At 48.7% G+C, this 16,476-nt stretch overlaps 2 protein-coding genes across 5 annotated transcripts in view; both read right to left on the bottom strand.

The window, feature by feature from the left end:
- Positions 1 to 5,791, bottom strand: part of LOC150039184 (uncharacterized) — a 36,273-nt gene extending 30,482 nt beyond the window's left edge. Inside the window, exons 1-6 of one of the 4 annotated variants that reach the window (XM_090327985.1) lie at positions 5,753 to 5,791; positions 5,260 to 5,292; positions 4,572 to 4,979; positions 4,070 to 4,274; positions 3,736 to 3,966; positions 2,608 to 2,722 (exon numbers count right to left, since the gene is read on the bottom strand). In XM_090327985.1, coding sequence (XP_090184111.1) covers positions 2,608 to 2,722; positions 3,736 to 3,966; positions 4,070 to 4,219 — 496 coding nt within the window. In that variant the 5' untranslated portion in view covers positions 4,220 to 4,274; positions 4,572 to 4,979; positions 5,260 to 5,292; positions 5,753 to 5,791. Of the gene's footprint in view, positions 1 to 2,607; positions 2,723 to 3,735; positions 3,967 to 4,069; positions 4,275 to 4,571; positions 5,225 to 5,259; positions 5,603 to 5,752 lie in introns of those variants that run through there. The other 3 variants (XM_090327986.1, XM_090327984.1, XM_090327983.1) reach the window with 3 other exon arrangements.
- Positions 4,568 to 16,476, bottom strand: LOC150039183 (uncharacterized). The gene is made up of 6 exons (XM_090327978.1): positions 16,339 to 16,476; positions 11,779 to 11,948; positions 11,193 to 11,288; positions 10,166 to 10,445; positions 5,721 to 5,974; positions 4,568 to 4,667 (listed from the first exon to the last, which is right to left on the bottom strand). Exons 1-6 carry the CDS (start codon positions 16,474 to 16,476, stop codon positions 4,568 to 4,570), a joined length of 1,038 nt encoding a protein of 345 aa, XP_090184104.1.

The raw sequence follows: 16,476 nt of genomic DNA, 5'->3' as shown, positions 1-16,476 counted from the left end.
TGAATGAGCACAAACAAGAGTAAGCCATTTCCACGAAGTCAGGGGGATGCCAAGAGAATAGAAAAAATGGTGTTGGGGGCAGAAGGCATGAAACAGAGTCTCATAGGCTTTCCTTATCCTTGGCTGGCTTCGAACTGCAGTGCTCATATCACAGCTTCCTGCTTAGCAAGGATTACATGTGTGAGCCACTGGTGCCTGCCTTACTTTGTATTGTCTATTAAATGCTCTAAGTGGCTTTTCTCGTGTCTTCATTTTTCCCAGTTCATGCATGTTTGGCTCTGTTTATCCTATATCCTCTACTAAGGTGTCATTGATATGTTGGTCAAAGGGAGTAATAAAGACAGATGAGAGGATTTTTTTAAACCAAACTTTCAGGCACCCAGGGGTTCTCATATTTCCTTTGACATTTGATCAATTTATATCATATTAGTTGGAGCTCAAATATTAGGTCACAGCTACACTTAAGAGTAGATTTTCTATTTTCTCCATTTCTAAACATCCAGTTTATTACTATCCATAGACTCTGTGTTTCTCTAATGACAGAAGAGCTGCATAGCAGGGGCAGGGACCTTTTCGAATGGACACGTATGTATTTTGACTAAGATACTCTTTTGTGGAGCAAGCATGGATCTTTAAAATTGTTTGCACAGCTATGTTGTAAAATGGTAGTAGACAGAGCTGTTTTCATTGCATATCGGATTTGACCTGATGTGTGTGTGTGTGTGTGTGTGTGTGTGTGTGTGTGTGTGTGTGTGTCCCTTGTGTGGAAATAAAATTTAAACATCCCTAATTCTTTTTTTTTAAGCATCATTAATTCTTCATTCTAGCATTAGAACTAGGTGGGCACATGGCTTCCCAGCCTGTGCCAATATTTCAGCCTCTCCTGAAGCTAGATGTGACCAGGTGACTACGTTTCCTCCAACAGAATGTCATCGAAATGTTCACAACCTCTGCGACAAGTCCTTGGAAGGAAATTGCTTGCCTTCCCTTTCTTTTTTTTTTGCTTTCTTTTGGCTCCAGTTGGGATATCTGTTGGCCAGCTTGTCTCAGGGTAGATGAGGAGCATATTGCAGGGAATGAAAGGGTCACGAGAGGGGTGGCCTCCCTTTGGGTTCTTAATTACCGTTCCTATTGGTGATCACCCTCGTCATCACGACCATCAGATCAGGGTTACAGGCAGCCAGATAGGAAGATGGCAAAGGCCTTATCTATCCTGCCTGTTCTCTCTTAAATCTTTTTCCAGAATTTGTCACTAAATATTCCCACTTCATTGATCAGAGTTTAGCTATATCTAGTTATACAGTGACCCAGATAAAAGTAAGAATTGTTTTTAACTAAGGAAAAGAAAGAAGTGTTGAGTGGACTTCTACTTAGAAAACTCCTATCTAGGTCAACAGTATAAAACAATGGCCTATAGACCAAATCTACCCACAACCTTGTTTTATTATTATTGTTGCAAATACATTGTTATTGGAGCAAAGCCATAAGCACTCATTTTACATGTCATCTCCAGCTAAATCCAGGCTAGCAGAGTTGAACAAGTATTCCACACACCACAGTATTTCTTCTCAACCAAAGATAGCAATCTAATGACGTGCAAAGACTCTTCAGTGATCTGGTAGAGGAAGATCTGTTTTGAAGAACAAAGTATCACAGGGTAGCTTTAATGATTAGAACAGAAGTGTTCTGACCTGGTTGTTCAAGATAAGTGTTGTGCCACTGGCGCCATATGATTTTTCCTGCTTTACTGTGGTTGATAAGAAGAAAGAGAATCACAGACTTCTAACCCAGGCTGGCCTCCAACCTAGAGCCTCAGTTGAGCCTCCTAATGAACTGGGTTTGTAGGCTGAGTCCTAGGCACCTGGCTTCTAACCCATTTGGAAGAAAAACACATAGGTAGAGAATATTGGGAAGTTGCCCATGAGTTCTCAATAGCTCTTTCAGGGCTTGCATTAGTCCATGATATAGGGTAAGTGGTGTTTGAAGGCATAGTTTTAATGGTGTGGTAACAATGCAAGGGTCTCAGGAACTCTCGGCACACACTTTACAACTGAGTGACACTCAAGTGTCAGGTATTTTCTCAAGCCATGTGTTCACATTGGAGAATGACAAAGTCCGTTCTGGTGAGCAAGCCAGCCATTCTGTCCTATGAGCTGTATTCTCTCCAGTCCTCACGGATGGTCTCTGCACCGGCTACTTCCTCCTCAGACAGGGCAAGAACAAGCATGTCCATGAGGGCAATAACTGTGCAGCAACCAGGGCCGGCTTGGGCCTGGGGTCTAAGGCTGCCCTTATGCTGCCATACCCTGATGGAGGGGTTGGTGGGTGGGTGGGTGGGTGAGGACACTCTCTGCTGCCAAACTTCTTCTTTTTTTTGCTAGACCTAAGGTTCTGATGTTAGGGCCTGAGTACTGCCTTGGGGATTTCTGAAGGCTAGAGTTCTAACAGCACCACTTCTGACTTTTATTTTTTGCCTATGCATATATTTCCAAGGAATTGAACCCTGGTGTTCTTGCATTCTAGACGAGCTCTCTACCACCAGTCCAAACTCCTGGGTCCCTGCCCACCTACTTATGTGCCTGTCCTAGCTATTGGTTTAGGACTCACTTTGATCCTGTGTGATGATTTGCACCAGCTCTAAGTCTTCTGGCTTGTATCCACGCACCTGGAATTTCTTCATAGCTTTCACGATGACGTCTCGGGTCTTCTCCTGGTTGGTCACCTGGGTTGGATCAGGAAACAGGTCCTGAGGACTGGGTCCCAGGGGTCCCTCCCTGAAGTCAGTATCCAGGGCTTCTATGGAACCATCTTAGTGTTAAACATGAGGAATGCCATGGGGTGTCATGCGTGTGTTTTAACCCTTCCTTCCTGAAAAGGAGTCCATGCATTGAAGTTGGTTATTTAGTATTCTTAGTAGAGTTTACCAGCTGTTCCTGGATCTGCTTTCCAGTTTTGGGCCCCTGAGATTTAGTGGAATACACAATAAACTCCAGAAACCCCAGGCAAGGGAGGAGCCAGCCAAGTGCCCAGTGCCTGCTCCTAGCCAGGTCTGGGGTGAGTTGGAGGATGCAGTAATGAACGACACCACGTGGACCCTTGATCAACTCCCCTAACACTGAGAGTCCAGGAGAGAGGAAGTCGTTGCCTCCCCAGATGACTGCTCATGACACCCATTCTCCTTCCTGTTGGTGATAGGACTGAACCAGATGCAGACACCAGACCCAGCATGAGGAAGGAGGGGCTCTGAATGTCATCTGCCCAGTTGAGTAGCTAGAAGAGCAGACATCTCTCTCTCCTGTGAGGAGTTTACTTGTGAGCAGATCTTTTAGCTCCATCATCTGCAGCACCCTGCCTTAGACATTCCTCATCTTCCCAGAACATAGGATCCCTATGTCTCGCTGTCCTCCAACCCAGATGTGATTGTCAGAAGAGCCTACTAAGTAATGTGCGAGGATTGTCTCTGAGACAGTAAACAGTCTCAACTGGCAATCGTGTTCATTCACTACTAATCTTGTGATCAAACACCAGCCTTTAGGTTGTTTCCTGGGGAAAGTGAAGTATCTAAACTATGCCCTCCAGAGCCTAGGCTTTCCCCAATCTTTGTCCGCATTCTTCCTCTCGGGTCTCCTCACTGACCCTGCCTGAGGATCTATTCTTGCCTGGAGACTGGGCATAATTTTCCCTCCCTCTTTTGTAGGTCAGAAGAGCAGAAGGAAATGCAGCCGCCCAACTCACCTCAATGCTTTTGCATAGACGTCTGTTTTCCACAGGCAGCACCACCCTGATGACACACGAGTCTCCCAGCCTGAGATGGGGAGGCATGGATGAGCTGTCACTACTCTGCCCTGAGGTGCCACTGTGAGTGTTGCCTGAATTGGTGTCCATTGCGCTGGTGTCTGTGGGTGAGGATTGGCTGGCAGAGGCCAAGGTGGTCACCCCAGTGGACAGGGAGGAGGATCCCTGGACCTGTGGATGCAGCAACATCAGGAGAAGTCCAGGTTTCCAACCAGGTCTAGGGCTTTCCTCTCAGGCAGTGGAAAGCAGGACTATGGGCAAGACAGGAAGTCACCTTTTTCGGGTCTCCTGAGGATGTTTGTGAGATGCTCGTGATGAGCTCTGGGTAGGAGCTTGAGGAGGGAGCTGACTGCACATTGCTGTCTGACTGCACTGCAGTGGTGTTTGTGCTGCTCATCTCACGGCCACCCTTGTCCTGGTCCATCCACTTCAACTGGGAGCTGCCACTGGTACTAATTGCAGCACTCTGGGTCTGGTGGCTTTAGAGAGGGGTCAGCTTACTGAAGGAACTTCTCTCAAGACACACACAAGACCCTAGACCTCAAACAGTGGGGACCTGAATCTCCAGGTCTGGGTCAGTTAACATTTTCCCATTCCCTTATGTGATGGATGAATCACAGAGACAGTACTCAGTGTAAGCAGAGGGGCAGACACCACAGAGAACTGAGTGCCACACCTGGCTTCTCAATGGAAATGTCTCATCCACAGCCTATCTCATTCCCACACCCATCCCATCATCTTCCCTGGCTCTTGCCCATCAGTGGCCAGGTCCTTACTTCTTCCAGGCCTTCCAGATGCTGAAGCGCTTCTTGGTCGGAGGGCTTGCAGTGTCATTCTGTCCCGGGGGCTCCAGTGTACATGACAGGTCATAGCTAGGCAAGGGGTGTGAGGTGAGCAGACCAAAATGAAGCTTGGGACCTCACAGATTCAATTCTGAGCCTGCCACCCACCTGGTCACTGGCCTAGGGAGTGTAAGTCCTCAAGTCCAGACATGTGACACTCAGGATGGCACATCATCCCAGTGACAGGCGACTCTCCCTGTCCTAGTGCCTCCCAGCTCATCTGGCCTCCTTGCTGAGCCGCTTCAGGTCTCTGAACCAGCCTAGAAACTTCTCCTCTGGGGTGATGTGTTCATAGCTGCAGCTTGCCTGTAGCTGCTTCAGTTGCTCCATGATTGCATATTCCTGGCCAGGGAGAGCATGAGGAGAGTGGAGGGCTGTGCTGTGATGCCCAGGGGAAGAGCATTCACCAGGCTTTGCTCTGGGAACCCTCAGTGCATCAGGGTGCTGTGGCTCTCATAACTGTCCACACTCATTCACAGGAAGCTCTCCTCTCCGACTTCACATCCCCACCCTGTCGTCAGGAAAGATCTGCACTCTGAATCAAATTTCCCTACTGGTCATGGTGGCTGAAGCTGACTCTGCTGCTGGTCCCCATCCAGCCAGGAGGGCACCTGAAACTCACCTTTCTCAATTTCTCAAAATGGATGACTCCCTCCTAGAAGGCAGAGAACAATGTGAGGAGAACCCCACCCTTCCTCCATTCAGTCCACCCTGTCAGGGGCTGGTCCTCTTCCATGGGAGAGAGGGCATCTACATGTGCCTGTGAACAAAGTCCTAGATGGGACCTGGACACATCTTCAAAGAGGTTCTGGGATCATCTTGTCCAAACCTTTTGAGGACATGGGTTGACTGAGGGCTCACCTGAGCCAGACTCACTGGTGCTTGCTTGGCCTGTCCTTTGTTTTCCACTGATCCCAACTGCCCACTGTGCCCTGAGGGACTTGAGTCCCAGTTGTGCTATGTGCCCTAGCTCCCTATCCCAGCAGCTCTGGATGTCCCTTCTTAAGATGGATGCAGTGTTATCTTAAAAAACTCTTCACTGTGCCAGAATTCAGCACACAGCAGGAGACTTTCTGTCCCAACCCCAGCAGCTCAGTGATGCCCAGACTACTCACATCCAGGAAGTCCCTAAAGGCCTTGTCGATCATTCGGAAGTCTCGCAGGAAAGTTTTCAGGTAGGGCACGGTGCCCTTAATGTGAACCTGTGGAATTGGATGGGTTGATGTGCCATGGCCTAGGACCCCATTGCAGGCTTCCCCAGACCGCCTGCATCCGCACAGGGCCTTTCTTATTATAGTCACCTGTTCTGGCCAATCTGTTAGAGCCCCTTCTCTGCACTTGGGATAATAAACAGTATAAGGGTGGCATTGACACCTCCCCAAGTTAAGGAGCCTCTGAAGGCCACCTGCCACACAGGCTTTGCCATGCTGGGGCTTCTACTCCTCCTTTGTCTCTGGCAGCCACACAGGACAAGGGATTATCAGAATCAAATCCCATGTCTATGGAGTTATTTCAGGGAGGAGAAGAGGAGGTAAGATGAGCAAGCAGACCTCTCTTCTCTTCTCTTGCAGGCACTCTTGGTGCGTTCAGGACACAGTCACTCACCATGTCCTCAGCCTGCCTCTGGCCTCTCTTGGCCTTCTTCTCCTTGGGGGCAAAATCACCAGGCTCCTGTCACAATGGAGAGCAGAACTCCTGAGATATATGTCCTCTCAACCTTTGTCCCTGACCTGAGCATGGATGGTGCCAAAGCTAGTGCCACCTGCTACTTTGTTCTGGTTAAGTCTCTGCCTCACCAGATCTGAGGGATGCCATGCTCTGAACTGGCCTCTCTCTGCCTGCTTCCTCATCTGCAAACTCTGCAAATAAATGACATTCCTCTGAGCGCTATGGGATCCAGTGGTTTCTCCCACTGTTGGTGCTGCCCTGAGTCTCTGTGCCAATGTCTTCCCTGGACTCCTGGAAGTTTCTTTCTCCTCATTGTCTCATCAATCATCCAAATTCCTCAGTCTTCATAGGTAACAGGAGGGGACCCAGGAATATGAAGGGATGGTGGCCTGTCCACTTCACTGTAGGCATTCATAGAAGAGACACTCTAACTCTGTGAGCAGGGTCCAGTCAGTGAGTGCTCCCATAATTTTCATGGGCCGGAGGGTAGAATAGTCAAGGAGGAAGAGGATTATGGACTTTCTGCTAACTTCCTAACAAAAAAGTTCTGGATTTCCTCACCTAGGGGAGGGGCTCTGAATCATGAGAAAGCTTCTGTCCCACAAAGCTCTTCCCTATGTGTCTGTGTCCTGGCAGAAATCTTTCTGTATGCATCTGGGTAGGGAGTTCCCCAGATATACTGTAGTGGATAAGCGGGTCAAGGCATTGAGGAGTGCAATCTGTAGCCCTCCCTACTGAGGCTTCTGGAATCGTGTGTGAAGGAGCTCAGTATGTCAGAATGTAGAGGTAGATACATCTTTTCCTTTCTTGATTTGTGTGGGTGACTCTATCTGAGCGACTAGTTTACTTGGGAGGTTTCATGGTTGAGTCTCAAGGTTTGGGCTCTCAGTCATGTCCAGCTGAGATTTCAGGGCTGAGTGAGCAGTGCCTGGCCTCCCTTGTCAAGAAAACCCCCAGCCACCTTCAGTTCCCCTGTCTAGTCCCTGTCTCTGTTTTTGTATGGCGGTGAGCAGCATCTGCTCTAGGGAGAACAGAGAGACCCAGTTCCTTCAGGTAGACATCCTGGCTATGAATGTTAAGATCCAAACCAAGTGTGTGCTATGTCTGTTTGGATCTAAGGACAGCTCTGAAATATCCCATGGCAGAGCAACTCACTCCTGAGCAGTGCAGCTGACTTACATACCAGGTACTCAAGAGCCTGAGATCGGAGGATCCCATTTCAAACCACAGTCACTGATTCTGTGAATTACAATCAACTCCAAACATGGAGTGGGCTTGTGACTGAAAATGAAGGGCACTGAGTATTAAAAAATGTGGACAACAGCCATCCCCTGAGTTCAAGATCCAGAATAGAGAGGAAAAAAAATCGGGAAAGCATTTCTTTTTGCAACTGGATCCCACTTTTGCCTTCTTAGCCCTGTTCTTTCTGACCCCTTTCTCTCTAGCTGAAAGAGTAGCACTTTGGTCCGGAAGTAAGAGCATGAAGGAGAAATGGTCTCTGACAATTTCTGGTATATCTGCATGCTATCTCTGTAGGAGGGACAGAGAGAAGTGACAAATGGGAAAGTGAGAGAGAAGGGAGACAGGCTTGGTTTTGTTTTAGAGCCAGGCCTGCAAGTTGCCTGAAGGGGAGGTTTTCAAATGATTGCATGAAGCTCCCAAGGACCCCGAAGCTGGAAGCAATTTCTTCTTCATGTCCCAATGGAGTCCAACCCAGTTGTATTAGACAACTGTGCTTGGATTTCAATTGGACAGAAATGTAGAATTACCACAGAAACCCTGGACAGCTCCTCTGGGTCTCTGTCCAGCTTCAGTGAGACATTGAACTGAACATTTGCCGGTGCATGAACAGGCATAATGCAGGCACTATCCCTGTTTTCCTGGCTAGCAGCCCAGGTCATACAGGCTTGGCTCTGGGCCTGGTGGTGAAGCTGGCTAGTCCCTGTGTGTGCACAGCTTCTGTGGAGAGAGGGACCCACCTGGAGACCACTTGCCATGTGCTGTCCAGGTGCTGGATGGCGCTGCTGTGCAGAGCAGAGAGGATGGTGTGTGAGCCTTGCATGCTATTGCTGCCACCTGATGCCTTGCTGGCTGGGCTAAGCCAGGGTTAGTACAAGGATTCTGGGGAGCTACTTACAAGGTTTCAGAGGGGAGAGAGGGCTGACCAGGCCTGGGTGAAGTTGCCCCTGAGTCCTGAGTGTGAGGAAGGAGTGAGCACCATTGCATGTGTGGTATGTGGGAGTCCAGACAAGATGGCCTCGGGCAGGAGGCCCTGAAGTCCACACAGGGCTCTGAGCACATTGGAACACCTCAGAACATAAGACTCTGAAAGGAGAGTCTCTAGGCAGCAGTTGTGTCTTACCATGGCCACCGAGATCCAGTGCTCTAGCACCCTTGCCCTGGAGCAGGGCTGCATGCTGTGGTCCCCTAAGCAGGTGGTGAGCACGCAGGAGAAGACCTGGTCAAACTGTGTGAAGGTGGCCCGGATGGTGGGGGCCAAGTTCTCCATGTCGTGTCTGTCCTTCTGAGAAATGGCAGAATGCAGGCAGTGGTGGGGCACCACCTTCAGGAACAGCTCCTGCCAAAGGAAGGAGTGCCTCATTGCCTGGCCCACAGCACAGTGCCCAGCCCCAGATTGAGTCCCGTAGTTGGGCTGAGAACTCTGGCTGTGTAGGGGTCTCTGAGGCTTAGGCATGGGTTTGTAGAGATGTCATGCCGCTTCGCAACCCTGGAGGGCACCTGAGTGTCCCTAGCTCATGTCAGGGTCTGTTGTGCAATGTGACTCTTCCTCCTTGGCCTAGGCCTGAATTTCTGCCCTCCCCAAGTCACCCTGTGCCTGTCCTTTGGTTCATATCCACAGATGCTGCTTCTGTAGCACTTTCTGTTTTCTGCACTAGGCTCTGGCACACACACCAGAATCCTCATAATTGCTTAGGCTCATGTGGTCCCTGCCAAATGCGGAGGAGCTGCGATTCTGGCTGCACCTCTCTACGCATAGCTCCTTGGAGAAACCGAGGTCTCATGTACACTTTAGTGTCTGCACTTAAGAGAGTGATGCTAGGAAGCGTGAGCCAAGGTGAAGCTCAGGCTGGATGAAAGCTTGGGCTCTAGGGGAAGGAGAAGGATGAGAAGGCAGCCATCCAGAGAAGGAAGCCCGGTCCACCCTGTGCTGCCCAGGGCCTCACCGAGTCCATCCTGGTGAGCTGCTCAGCCACTAACATGGGAGGGAAATCTAAGACCTCATTCTTCTCCTTGTTCAGTCCCTCCCCTGTGCTCTCTGAAGAAGGACAGGAAGATCGTGTGAGGAAAGCATGCCGGGTCCTATTTCGATTCTCCATAAATTAAAGGATCCCCCCCAAGCTGTGGACCAGGGGCCAGATTGTTGGTTCCCAGGATATGGATTCCAGGCTCCCTTGGGAGTCTGCCATGAGGCCAAGTTTCAAACTGGCTCCCAGACAGCAGAGCAAAGGAGGCTAGTACTGCAGGTAACATAGCCGGAGAGTCCCGGGAAGACATGGCTGCCACCCACACCTGATGCTGTTGCTCCCATCTCGTGGTACGGTAGAGTTAAGGCTGACTTTGGGTTTTGGTCTAATCCTGGTAATGTTCCTGCAATTAGGCTGCATGCCAGAGCTTGGAGCTCAATGCTGCCCTCTTCTTCTACTTAGACAAACACTGGGCTAATGCTAGAGCTGCAGGAGAAGACAAGGCCCTCTCCATGGAGGATTTGTCCTGAGTCTTTGAAAAGAGAATAAAGACCCTCTTCCCTTTGACTTCCCAACCTGGATCCCTCTACACATCCTCATTTTCAACTTCTCTGCACAGTCTCTATGTTTCAGCGTCTTTCTTCTTCCTGGCACAAGGCCTATATTAGAGCCTTTTCCACCCTCTGATGGCCCACATTCATCCCGCCTCTTTCCTCTGCCTTCCCACCCAGTTTCCACACCATCAGACTGTGTCTGGCTGGGCTCTTGGGCCTCCATCTGAGCCAGGAGCAGTTGTGCACGGCTCTCCACGTGTGATCCAGTCATGTGCCTCTTCAGGTGAGCCAGCAACTGCTTGAGGCAGGCAAAATGTGGAGGCTGGCAGACGTCCTCCCCGTACTCATCCAGCCACATGTCCAGGATAGAAGAGATGGCACTAGGGGCAGATGGTAAGCAGCAGAGTCAGAAACCTGGCCAGCGGCTACCCCAGACACTGTCAGCACTCATTTGAAACATGGACATCAGTATCTCCCCAAGCCAAGCTTCTTTGGTGGTGGAGGTAGTGACAATGCTCAGGAACCAAGGAGGGATTGAAGGGAATTTCAGGGAGCTAGCACCCAGTCATGGGATGAGCAACTATGCCCTCTCCAGGGAGCTCCCCTTACTCTTGCAGCTCTCCAATCCCTCCCCAATGCATGGAGTCTCCATGGGGTCTGTTGTATGCCTGGCATGAACAGGCTGATGGTTCACATCCACTGGTGACTCTGCTGCCTCCGTTCCAAGAACCACACGTGGGCTATCTCCCCACCTCACTGTTCTCTTGGTGACCCAGCCAGGCCTTCTACTCTGCCAGCCTTCCTAGGGTCAGTAAAAGTCCTAAAACATGACATCAATGCTCTAATCCTGTTTGCGAGGCCGTGGTGAGGACAGGCAAGGCTGAGCATCAGGGGTTGTGGAGAGGATGGGTTGGCACAGGGCTCAGCTCTGAGTTGAAGCCTCCACCAGTGATCCCAACAGCACTTCCGGTCATGGGTCAGCCTCCTCCTGCATACATATGCCACACTTCAACCCTGTGGTGAGAATGTCAAGATCTCTGGGATCCTGAGCTTGCCCACCACGCTACATTCAAACCTGGCTCCACTGTGCACACAGATGCCCTCGTTTGTGACCAAAGTCCACTCACTTTCTGAGTTTGTCCTGTAGCATGCCATCCTGGCTGGAGAAAGGCAGGATTTCATCCTGTGTAGAGGAGTCCTTGAAGGCCTCACCTCTACTGAACCTGTGGAGGAATTGCACAGTTACTGGCTGTCTCTTCCTGTGTTTTATCCGGCTTGCAACAGTGCGGCTTATTTGTGGTTTCTCCCTACAAACATGTCCAGACCCGTAGGGGTTCAATCTATGTGCAAAGGATAGGGACAAGCCTTTTCTCCCTTGAGAATCCTGTGGGCCGAGGGTCTCTCACTCTGTATTCAGCTATCCCTGCTCTGTCTACATGTAGTTGAGGAACCATTCTCCAAACAGGGAAAGTCTGCTTTGTCTGAGGGCTCAGAGCTTGGAGGCAGAAAGCTGTGTCCTGAGGAAGAAGGTCACAGGGCTGAGCCTACACTACTAGGGAGCACACAAGGCAATTCCCATGGCTCTGGCATAACCTAAGATGTTTCTCTGTCCACCCCCACTCCACAGGATCAGAGTAGCCGTGAGAGTTGTGCAGGTCATTCCCAGGGTCCTGTGGAGAAAAAGAGTCCAATGCCCTTGCAGTTGGTACTCACGTTTGGAACAGCAGGTCCAGGACCTGTTCGGTGCTGGTGAATTTTCGGTAAGTGAAGAGGAAGGTGGGGATGAAGAAGTGTTCCCCGGTCAGCTGGGCAGGCACCAAGTGTTCCACCAGCTGCTCCAGGGTGCCTGCCCTGCAGCCCTCCTCCTGGCTTGGAGCTTCATCCTGGAGTGGGACCAGGGGAATAGTTTAAGCTAAAACTAGGGAACCAAAGGGGACTCTGACATACAGTCCAGGGAATTACATTAAAATAAGTTCCTATTCTCTCTATGCATGTCTTGCTGTCTCTGTCTCTGTATCTCTCTCCCTGTCTCTCAGTCTCTGTCTTACTCTCTTGTCACTATCTGTCAGTCCTTCTGTCTCCATGTCTTTCTGTCTGTCTGTCTGCCTCCCTCCTGTCTCTCTCTCTCTCTAACTCTCTCTCTCTCTCTCTCTCTCTCTCTCTCTCTCTCTCTCTCTCACACACACACACACACACACACACACACACACACACACACAAATACACAGAGGGAAAGGTGAGCTGGTAATGACTGGAGACCTAGATGTGGTGAGCTTTCCAGCCACTTGGCCTGGGCCTCCATGTCACCTGTGGGGTCCAATGACCCAGAAGTTTTCATTGCCAGGACTGGCCTTGTTTGGACACACGTGTGCCAGGTACCCTCTGGGCTCTTCCATGAGGCCTGAGCCTCTCCCATTTGAGGAAAAACTGGCAAACATATCCTGAAGGTCTGCTAGCCACACAAGTGAGTTTTGGGGTGTTTGTGTTGACTGTGGGTGCTGGGACACCAAGGTTCTAAGTTCCATTGTGAAGGCAGTGAGGTCATCTGTGGAGGTCCCTTCAATTGACCCCTTCCTTCTGACACACCCTCTCCAAAGGTCCCCTTCTCTATCCTTGTGGTGGCCCTAGGCAGGACACAGCTGTCCAGTGTTACCCCCGCACCTCAATTCTATGGTCCTGGGATAGACCTGTGTGGAGTAGACACCACCCTGGAGGAGACACAATTGGGTTCTCAGCCTCATGGGACCCAAACTTAAACCCCTTTTCTCTCAAGTCCCACTCTGTTCTCACTTGTCTTCTAAGACACGAAAGGGAAACCTTAAGATGAAGATTCCTGAGAGATGCTATGGATTCCCCAGTGGTCAGGCTTCAGGGTCAAGTCTCACCAGTTGCCATGCTGCAAGTAGAAAATCACTGAAGCTCAGGCCAAGGTGCTCTGTCCCTGATACACAGTTGTTGTCTACACAGGGCACAACCCATTCCTTACTGGGACGGGAGGATTGACACCTGGGTAGAGCTTGGGTGAGTGTGGTCTCAAGGGAAGTGTGACTTCCTCATTTTGTGCAGTCAGCAGTGGGTTTGGGGAACACTGTATTTCAGTATGGACCTGTGTGGCCATTTCTTGGTCTGGGAAGTGTGTTCTGTCATGTCTCTCCAGCCACAGGGACCTCTTTTCTAACCTGCTCCTGGACCCACGTGTGCTTCTGCTGTCTTCCTGGCGTCTTCATCGCTCCCCCCACATTCTCCCACTTATTCCTAGAGAGTTTGGCAGGGGCCAGAGAGACTGAATGCACATCTGTCCTCAGGAGTGAGGTGGAGGACTGGGCCCCTCCTTCCTGCAGGCGGCCAACTTGGAGAGGACCCCAAGCAGCCCGCAGGCTCTCCCAGCTGCGGTCACATAGCTTGGATCGCATGAGCACCTGCGCATTGTCAAGGTCTCCAACCCTGACCGTCCTGTCTTTAGGAATTTGTACTCAGGACCTGGACGTTGTTCTAGAGCTCTTTTTGCTCGAAGCTAGAGTGCTACAGCTTCAAGCCCCATGTCTGCTTGTGGAGTTTTCAGTGGCTATGTGTGAGGAACATTTCATGGGGACTTTTCTGCACAGGCACCGTGATCCTCTGATCTCAGCCTCCCACCAGCACCAACCAGCTCTCACTGTGGTTTTCATCACTATGTAAAGAAGTTACATTATTTTCATAGATGCGTAGAATGGTTACAGTTACATAGGGTATGTATTGAGTTCTTTTCCTTTTGTCCAGTGTCATTCCTTCCGCAAACTATCAGTTTCCTGCTTCTGTTTCTACATGTGACTTGTCTAGATGTCTTTCAGTACAATGTCTATTGAACATCACTGATGAACATTTTCACACTTTTGTCCTGAGTTCTATGTTCCTACCCAAGATAGACACCAAAAAAAGTGTACAGAAAGAAATAAAAAAAGAGAATTAGCAAAACCCCACAAGAAAAATATGTTTTTCTATACAGTGTCGTTCATAGAAATATGTTTCTGAGTATGTATATATACCTGTTGTTTAACACATGTGTACATAAGTATATAGCTATCTATTTATATATATATAGCAAACAGATTAGTATATGGGGTAATTGTTTTGTCATATGGTTCAGCCTGGTCTTCACAGATGATTTAGTTGGGTTATCCTTTACTTTGCTCAGAGTGGATTGTTAACATCTGTTGTTGAACGGAGCCATCATCTTTGGTTAGCCTCAAGACACTGTTTTAAAGTGTACATAATTGATTCATGGGTTTGTGCATCAATGTTTATTTACCTCTTCATGGGTGTTTTCCCCTTAGATCATTCCCTTCATTAATATGCAGTGTCCTTCATTATCTCTTTCCACTGGTTTGAATCAGAAGTCTATTTTATGGTGTAACCTCATAGAAACCCCACATTCAGCCAGATATGAGGAATGATGTGCATGTTTGGTATTTTTTAGGCTATCTGTGTATTCTAGCAGTGGATCATTGAGGAGAATGTTCTGTGTGCAGCTTCTTGAATGTGAGTTTCATGGTCATCTGGTGACATACTCCTTTGAGACCTATTAGCCCCATTGGCATTATTTGAATTCAGAAATATGTTTGTCCATTTTCTGCAGTGAAATCTCTTTTCTAGCAATTATTGGACTGCATAGAAGTCAGCATTACAGGACATCATAAGACATGGAACATCTGTACAAGAATGAAGCTTCTTTAACAGTGGAAGGGCCTACACACTGAGGAGAGTCATTAGATCTAGTGATGCTGGAACTCTCGACTACATAGAGCAGCTGCTTTCTATCTCCACTATGTTACATCATACCCTTGAGTTTCTTGAGAACACACACACACACACACACACACACACTTATCTATAATTATATATTTGTGCATCTCTTTCTTCTATGGATATAAGCAAGTAGTTGTCAGAAGCCTTAACTGAATTGCCAAATCTAATTTTGCTTTTGTTTTACCAGTCTGGATATCTTTAAATCTAGGCTTGAGAGCTGTCCTTAAACTTTATTTTTTCCTATGACTAGTGCTGTAGCATTTGAGCCACAGGGTCACTGCCTGCTTTTTTGGAGTAGTTATTTGGGGGTTGGTGTTTCCTAGAGATTCTAGCCAAGGCTCTACCTCTTGTTTCTCAGCACCTCTTGCAGGTTTTCCTGTTTCTGTTGTACTGAGTAGTTGAACCTAGGGATTTGTGCATGCCTCGCAAGCATTCTACCCCTAGGCCACATTCCAGGCCCTGTGCATTTAAATGGAATACCGTGTGATGTAAGTCCAGTGTATGTTCTCTGCAATTCCAGTGACATTTTCTGAGAGGCTGCAGTCCTGCATGGATGGGTGACCACGGGTCTCTTGAACCTCATCCCTATGGGATGACCACCATTCATAAGGAGGATTGGATCAAGGTACTCTTATTCCATTGAGTATCCTCCATACTCAACAATGCACTAACGAGGAGTCCACTTATTGAAAAATGAACTGTGATTAAGTTTTACAGGCTCATGGCTTGTCTATCTTACAAATAAGGTCTTGAGTTCAATGCATAACTGAAAAACCAACAAGCAAACAAACAATCCAAAAATCAACCGTCCTGTTCTGCTTTGATTCATTTCTTTTCTAAGATGAAAGAAAGAGGCTCAGTGACAGCGGCTTGTGCCTGCACTCTAGCTACTCTGGAGTCTGAGATGTGGAGGAAATTCAAAGGCAGCCTATGGAGGAAATTCTGTGAGAGTTAAAGGTCCAAGTATCCACCAAGTGCCATAGGAACGTGTGTCTCATGCGGTATAGTACTAACCTGAGAAAGGAAAGCTGAGGGGACTCCAGCAAAAAGAACTTAGCCCCTGGCAATGTCTGTGTTCCCTTAGGATGACTTTCACCTGGCCTTCCCTTTTGAGACCAAGCATATTCCTTATGTTTCATCCTGAGTAATGTGTCATCACATGTTTTCAGGAGTGTGGATTAGCCAGAGAGTCAACGAATATGAGTACACATCTCTAATTTTTGTTTGTCATTCATTTAGTACGCATGCACGTGACTATTGACAAAGCATACTTAACAGCTCTACGCTAAAAAAAGGCACATGGAATACGCAAACATAGGGTCAGGTGAATTACTTAAAAATTATTAACCACACAAACACATAAGCACACACACATGCACACACAGACACAGACATTAACACACAGGGAGAGGAGAGCCGTTAATGACCGGGGGATTTAGATATGTCCAGCTGCCCAGCTTCTCACTGCCCTGAACCTCCCCATGTCACCTGTGATGTCCAATGACAGCATCTCCAGAAATGTCCACGACCAGTCCTGGCCTTGTTTGGACACACGTGGGCCAGGCACCCTCTGTGCTGTTCTATGAGGCCTGAGCCTCTCCCATTTGAGAAAAATCGGGCAAACAT

The sequence above is a fragment of the Megascapheus bottae genome, unplaced genomic scaffold (genome assembly GCF_031878675.1).
Source record: "Megascapheus bottae isolate mThoBot1 unplaced genomic scaffold, mThoBot2.hap1 HAP1_SCAFFOLD_37, whole genome shotgun sequence".
NCBI lineage: Eukaryota > Metazoa > Chordata > Mammalia > Rodentia > Geomyidae > Megascapheus > Megascapheus bottae.
Note: the sequence above shows the minus strand (reverse complement) of the source record. Positions and strands in the feature narration are given on the sequence as shown.

What these genes read in the sequence shown, in the direction of transcription:
- LOC150039183 (XM_090327978.1), bottom strand. Translation starts at nt 16,476, where the DNA reads ATGTTTGCCCGATTTTTCTCAAATGGGAGAGGCTCAGGCCTCATAGAA. An exon ending in AAGGCTCTAATATAGGCCTT is followed by an intron (nt 5,975 to 10,165) that starts GTGCCAGGAAGA and finishes TATTATCCCAAG; the next exon opens with TGCAGAGAAGGGGCTCTAAC. An exon ending in GGCATCACTGAGCTGCTGGG is followed by an intron (nt 4,668 to 5,720) that starts GTTGGGACAGAA and finishes CCCCTTGCCTAG; the next exon opens with CTATGACCTGTCATGTACAC.